The sequence below is a fragment of the Atta colombica genome, unplaced genomic scaffold (assembly GCF_001594045.1).
Source record: "Atta colombica isolate Treedump-2 unplaced genomic scaffold, Acol1.0 scaffold12, whole genome shotgun sequence".
NCBI lineage: Eukaryota > Metazoa > Arthropoda > Insecta > Hymenoptera > Formicidae > Atta > Atta colombica.
In genome coordinates this window covers 5073535-5081357 of record NW_017259206.1, presented here as the reverse complement: position 1 = coordinate 5081357, position 7823 = coordinate 5073535, and the positions used below count along the sequence as shown (strand labels likewise).

At 26.8% G+C, this 7823-nt stretch overlaps 1 protein-coding gene across 1 annotated transcript; it reads left to right on the top strand.

Annotated features, from left to right (window-relative positions):
- Nucleotides 1-2139: 2139 nt before the first annotated feature.
- Nucleotides 2140-5095, top strand: LOC108694383. The gene is made up of 5 exons (XM_018203812.1): nt 2140-2231; nt 2917-3058; nt 3219-3362; nt 3452-3603; nt 4834-5095. Exons 1-5 carry the CDS (start codon nt 2143-2145, stop codon nt 5060-5062), a joined length of 756 nt encoding a protein of 251 aa, XP_018059301.1. The 5' UTR covers nt 2140-2142; the 3' UTR covers nt 5063-5095.
- Nucleotides 5096-7823: the final 2728 nt, after the last annotated feature.

Here is a 7823-nt window from a genome sequence, read left to right as displayed (position 1 = left end):
ACTCATTATTATAATATTCTGTCTTGTAAAAATAATTGTTTTTATATTTAGGTATTATACGATTTCGCTGTAAAAATTTTCGTTTTCAATTGTGAGGGCCTTATTTTAGCTTCAACAGAAAACGTACGCACTAAATTTTGCATCTCATTCAACACATCGAATTCATTTTTATCTCTCGACGAGTTTGACTTACAACTTCCAAGGTATTATGCATTAATTGCAAATTATTGTATTGTGTGGAATTTATATCTTTCTCATGATATATTATATGTATGTTTCATGAAGAAATTTTATTCTAAGCTTAATTACTCAATTATGCTTTATATTATTGCAGTAATATTAAAATCACAATCAAAAATAAGAAAGGAAATGTGGAGCATATAAAAACATTAATCGTAAAAATCGTAATTCCGTTCTTTAAGAACACCCTTGTGAATGTTATTCAGAATGAAGGGGCGAAAGCAATTCAAACGTACCTCGATAAAATAAATAAATTTGTCGAAAAATTGGAAACACGTGATGAAATAATAAATCAATATTTACAAATATTAATTTCTTGATATGATATATTGTATAATTTATATTATACGTTCATAAATACATTAAATTATTCTAATGTTTGTACATTTATTTATGAGAGTAGCCTCAAGGATCCTTGAATGTTTTTAAATCCTGGCATTATCCTGGAATTTAATGTATCCTGAAAAACATCTACAATTTCTTCAGGACTGACCTGAAATTTTTGTCATTCTTTTATAAAAAAAAAAAAAATTGGATTATGAAAAAGGAAAAAAATAAGAAATACTTCCCGTATATGCGCAAGAATTATGTCAGTAACGATGAACTTTCATGATCATTCACTAATCATTTTAGATAAAGTTTTAAAAACAAGCGGGCATTGAAAATTAGATTAATAATTTAATAATTTAAAGCGCCAATAAATTAAGAATTTTATAAAGTAATGTTTGTGATATATTAATAAAAAGAAAAGTTGTAAATTTGGATATCAATCCTTCCTTAAAGATTCATTAAGACAAATCATTAATTGAAAACTTGGATTTAATGTTTGCAATTATAAAATAGAATATAGCAGAAAAATTATCGTTTGTGTTAAATGTTCATTTGTTATTTATAAAACATTAAATAATATTTCAAATTTGTTTGCATTTTAATTAATTCGTCATATAGAATTCTAATTTAAATACAAAAAACATATAATATTTGCGCGAATTAATAAAAATTAATTAACTGATGAAAATTAATTGACTGGGAAAAATCAGAGATTTTTACTTAGAATATCCTGAAATTATTCTTGAATTGATTAGATATCGTTCGACACACTAAGTCTACATGAATCTGTTCCAATATAATGAGAACTTTTTTTTAACGAAGGTTTTCCTAAATAAAAGCTTAAAAATTTATTTTTGTATTTATTATATCCGGAAAAAATTCCATATTTATAGATGCATAAACAATTTGAAAATGAAAAGAAATTCTTGAAAGAGAGTATAATTTTTTTCGTGAATGTTTAGAGATTGTTTTATTTCTATATTTTCTTACTGATAATTTTCGATTTCCATAAAAAAAGATATGTAAGAAAGTATAAAAATAAAACACTTTCTGCACGGTCGCAAAAAAGTAAAAATTGTACTCTTCTTTAACTTCTTAGACTAGTTTAGTTTTGTAAAAAATTCTTTAATTATATTACAATTTTGACGCTGCAATCGTTATTCCTAAAAAATATTTTGCTGCTTCAATTAGAAACAAATTAGCTGTTTTTTTGTATCTAATAAAAAATTATGTAACATATGCATAGAATTTATAACACAAATCTAAATTCTATCTCTGTCATTTATATGATTAGATGCAATACATAGTCTTTGCTAGTACTTTGCCAGTATTTGAAATACTGCTAGAAATTTATCTATTTAGATTATTTTTCGTATTTAGATAATTTTCGCTACTACAAGATTACTTTTTTGAATGCTGTTATATTGAAAAGATCTTTAGATTGTCATTAAATGATTTCGTGATATCTAACTACTTAGAATATTATCAAGTCGATAAGACGTAATCAGATGTCAGAAAATGAATAAATATAGAGAAAACCGTATCTTCGGTAGTTGAATTATTATCGCTATCATGGCTAGTCAGATACAATTGTCTTTCCTCCTCGTGATCGTAGTGTGTATGGTGCGTAGTACACCTCTTACAGTCGAACAAAACACTGAGTAAGTTCATAATTTTTAGCTCTTAATTTAGCTCTTAATTTTTCATGACCTTCATTTTTCTTTTGTTATTTATTCGTTCTGTAATTAAATCTTAGTATTGCATTTTACAGAGAATAAAACTTTTCTTTCTCATGTATACTTTAACCTTACATTATTTGCATGAATTTGTAACGTAATTATTCGCATGAGATCGCGTGAGATATTTTTGATACATCAACATTTAATTATATCTCAATTTTCATTGTTCTCTTTGAGGATTTATAATAAATCTTAATATAAAAAATTAATATAAAATATAATAAATGAAAATTGATAATATCCTTTAAATAAAGAAATAAATACAAAATATTTATTTAATTGTAAAACAATTTGCGCTAAATGTAATGTCCATAAATAGTATTTATACATATTTAGCGAATTTCTAAGATAGGATATCCCGTGCGAGTAAAGAGTTTATTGCAATTTGCAGTTAACTTTACGATAACTAAAAAATCGTACGCGTCAGATATGCTTCTTCAATTTCTTTTCCAAGAAATTGGAAAATTTAAAATTTTTATATACGTTTTATATATATATGCAAAATTTGTAATTAATATATATACGCGCTTCGAAAATTTATTACATACTGTGATTTCATTTAAATGAATTGTGAAGAGTTCAACAAATATATTTTTATATTATGCAGTCCTGGGCAGAATGTAGAAATAAGAGCGAATCTTAATAACGTAGTTGATGCTCTATTGCCTTCCATACGTCAATTCATCTTGAATCATGGAATGGATCCTATGCAACTCCCCAATGTTTCTACACATATTTTCCCACATTTGGTATGTATGTAAAAATAAAACTAATAATTAAATCTTTGTTCCTACAAAGATTTTTGTTAAATTCTGTAAAAAGTGATAAATTGAAATTCATTTTAAGACACTAATGATTAGATCCACTGATACATTTCATTCCGATTATATTTGAAAATAATATTTTTAGACTGGGAAACTCAAGGGAAATTTCGAACTCAAGAATGGGTGGATACAAAATTTATCACTAGTAAAGCGCACTCAACATGTTACTGCAACATATAAGGACTTACGTTTGACGATAGATATGAATTTGGGATTTGATGTTATGAGCGTAAGAACAAGACAGACATGATACTAATTAATATTAAAAAGCTACAATTTATAGAAGACTTCTCAAAATTATATTTCTATAATTTTCAGTTTAATTATAATTATAATCTGAAGCATTTACTATATAAAAGAAAAGGTAATATATATGGTCGTTTACACGATCTTGATGTTCACATCGTGGCGACGATCGATCTAAATACATACTATTTACTTCTCGATTCCATAAAGTTCTCTAATGTCTGGTAAGTATTTCTTGTTTCCTTTTGTACACCGAAAGAAAAATATTTTATATTAAAATTGTATTATAATTGTATTATAATTGTATTATAATAGTAAAATAATTCTGATTAGCTTCATTTTTATAGTTGAGGTATGCTATGAAAGTTAAATGTTAAAATTAAATATTTAATGCTTCTAAAAGTGGAGAAAAATGGATAGTGCCATTCAAAACGTTGTAGGTCCATTGTACAATTGGTATTTTTATTTGAGTCTACAACATTTTGATTTACATTTTTATTTGAATTTACATTTTGAAATTTTAACAACTTTGAACACAATTTTTTAAAAAGTTACTTAATTAAAAATTTTTGTAGAAATTGATATATGGCTCATATTTTTAGTTACTACAGTAATTTTTTTACAGTAGAATTTTGTAAGTCCGATAGTTTTTATTCAAGAAAATAAATTTTTCCTTTCTTTTGAAAAATTAAAAAGCGGCACTTACTACATTTTATTTTGGCATTTTATTTTGGTCTCAGTTGTTGCTAAAATATTAGTAATATTAATTATATTTGTAATTCCATTAAAAAATATATAGTTAGCATTAGAAATTACTATAAATTATAATTAAATTATGATAATTGCAATCATTTTTTCTTTCGGTGTATTATTTTGTGTATTTTTTATTCGGTGTATTATTATATACTTGTCTTATATAAAATACTACACGTAAGCATTTTACGCGATCAAATCGAGCACAAATATTTATCAAATATTTATCGATTTTGAATGTCACAAATTATATTGATTGATAATAGGACTGAGTTGTTTTCGAAACGGCACATTAAACAGTAATGAAGTGATGTAATAAATAATCACTGTCTGATATCTGTATTTGATAAGTGCAGATATCGAATATTATTATTATCTATATTATTTCGCTACTGTTTAATATGCCGTAATATGATGAGAAATAATAATAATCTCCCTGTAAAAATTTCAATTGAAATTGAAGTTTATCAAGATACGTTACTGATATTTTTATTTTCAACATCTATACTCGCAAGCATTTTTTTTTATCTGATACGAAATATTGATTAATCTCTTGATTTAAATCGCAAATTTATCTTACAAGTTTAATTTAATTTATGAACAATTTACAAACATAAGTATATTATAAGTTTTGTATATTATAAGTTATTACGCCAATTTCATTCGTGTAATAATTTTCTTTTTACTTTCGTCTTTCGTAGGAAATTCGACGTACAATTCGGGGGTAATCTTCTGGATCCTCTTGTGAACGCTTTGACTAAAATAATCACAAAGGTTTTCCAAAACCCGCTATTAAAGGTCATTGAGAATCGTACCAAATCGAATTTTGGCATACAACTTGATAAGTGGAACACAAATACTTCACGGTCAAAGCGTACGGAAATAATAGATAAATGGCTCGACATTGTGAAATCGAAATCTAATAATTAATTCTTGTTATTCTATGGTATATTCATGATTCTGTACCCTAAAAATATAAGCTGATTAAATCATTGAATGCTTATAAACATCAAGCATTTATCACTGATCTCCAAGCATTTTATAGTCCATTTTATTTTCCACAGTTTAAGGATGTTCCACATTTTCAGATCTCTATAGTTGCTGCAAAAGTAACTAGAATTGGAATTTATTGAATTGGGATTTATTTCTGCATAAAAATAAATGCTACATACATATAAAATAGTTCAATAAATTCAATATTTATACTTAACAGTACTTAACAGTACTTAACAGTATTATTATAACAATTTTATATTTTAAATGAAAATTTTTAATTATTTCCTAAAAACATGTCTACTTTTTATTAAAATAAATCAAGTTTTAAATAAGCCAAAAAATTAATTTTTATTATTTTTAAATACAATCAGAAAAAATCTGTAATTTTTTCATAGTTTTTCCATTTTATTAAAAAATACATACATTCTTTAATTCGTAAAATTGAATTTGAAAATTAAAGTATGTCCTTGTTAATCAACTAACTTGGTAATGTAAAGTATCTTCGCAAGTAAATTATTTTTATTCTATAAAAATGATATTAATTATTTTTATTATCAAGAGATAAATTATATTATATTTAGATAAATTATCTGAAGAAATATCTCTACGAACAATTAATATATTATTAACAGACGCGCGTCAAAATTTACAGAATGCTGCGAAAATTATTTGATGTATACACTATGCTCATAAGCAATGACAAACTATGGTAGTTTCGATGGGCAAATGGCGAGTAGTCAAACTAAAGCGACAATCAATATGCATTACTTACAATACTGTTAAATTGTAACTTTGCGAGCACTCCTGCCGCTTAATCTTATTAAACTTAGTCGGGTTTCTCTCCGGCACGTCGCATCTTGACGCCGTTGTTTTGGTCGCGAATGGCGATAGCGCAATCTGCATAGAGATAGCTCTATGAAAGTCCACGGGAGGTGGTCTTCGGGGATATCATGAAAGATGCGCATGGTAATCTTGTTTATACATACAACATTGCGGATATCGCAAGCACGAAACCGTCAATCGATAGCGTCGACCGATTCCAGATGGTAATACTAATATTATATATGTACTTCATTTTCACTCTGTTTTATGTTCATCCAAACATTCCTATTAATTTATCCCTTCTCCAAACCGGAACCCTTCGAACAGAAATTAATTTGTTGGTATAACACAAAGAAAAGTACTAACGCTTTGCATTCATTAAAAGGATCAAGTGAATAAATTGCTATAAAAATAAAGCAATGAAAAATCAAATATTTCATTTCAGTATAAAGAACGTAATTGCTGAAAAGAATTTTAAAATCCTTTTACAAGAGAAATATAATATTAATCGAAAAAATTGACCGTTCTCAATTTCCGCTCAAGTTTTATTACATTTAAAATGTTGTTTTATTATATTCAAAATGTTAATTTTATGAATTACACTTGGCATTCTCGCTTTACTTTTATCATTAATTAATGAAGAGAATTAATTTAATAGGGGCTGAGCTTAATGACATTGTCTTTCTCCTAATAAACATTATGCATTAATACACACGTGTGGTGATGGTTGCCTATCATCAGGTGTATGTATTAGATACGAAAACGGCCTTTACTCATATAATTTAATTAACATTTGTAACGTGCATAATCATTATACGTTTACATTATTAAAACAGCATTTACAAATGCACATTTATATTCGTTTAACGAGCGGGGAAAGTATTTTTATCTTGCGTAAAATCATTTTATCCGAATTTAATTTTTAATTACGTTGCACGAAATTTTTTGCATAAAATTATATAATATTTCTATCCAATTATTATTACACTGAGAAAAAATTGTTTATTTAACTAAATTTATTTAGTTGTCTTTATTTTTTTATATTTAAGTCAAATACATTACATTTAATTTAAATACGTATATTTTTCACAACGAAAAAATAAAAATTAAATTAATTAATTTAATTGAATGAACATTTTTTTCTTAATGTATGTAAGACTTATCGCATTTTATATGAACTTGCATGACGCGTGAGTTGAAACTCACTATTCTTAAAAGTTCTATTTAGCTCGACTCGAGACAGTCCGCAATATCTCAACTGTCGAGAGGACGAATTGTGCAGTTCACGACAGAATCGTGTGCTTCCATTATCCACGATGATATCGAGGCTTACCTATCTAGTTTGTGCTTCACATACTGAATCAGATATTTAGTATAGAGAATCAAGAGAAAGCCGCTATTGTCTATCTATGTGCATCTAGTATGCGATATCCCTCCCCATTATTGATTATGATATCTGCATGCCGAAGGATTATAAACTATATTACCCGCTACCGCGTCGCGCAGACATCCTTGATGCATCTCGACGAAGCTGACTCTCTCTCTCTCTCTCTCTCTCTCTCTCTCTCTCTCTCTCTCTCTCTCTCTCTCTCTTTGGACGCATTTGTCGACAGGTTTACCGAAAGTCGGAATTAAAGCCGATTTCTCAATTGTCTTGACGTTAAAATCATTAATCTTTCGAGAAGGTTTACAATTAAATTAGAATTCATTATTAACAAATTAATGACAAAATTATAAAATTTGCAAAACAGTAGCAGACTTTTCAGACGATAAACTTTTGTCAATTTTTTATTGTCACTTTTTAAAAATAATTATAAGAATTTAGAAAAAAATGTATGAGTGGATACATTAATTTGGCATACTTTGAAGACAT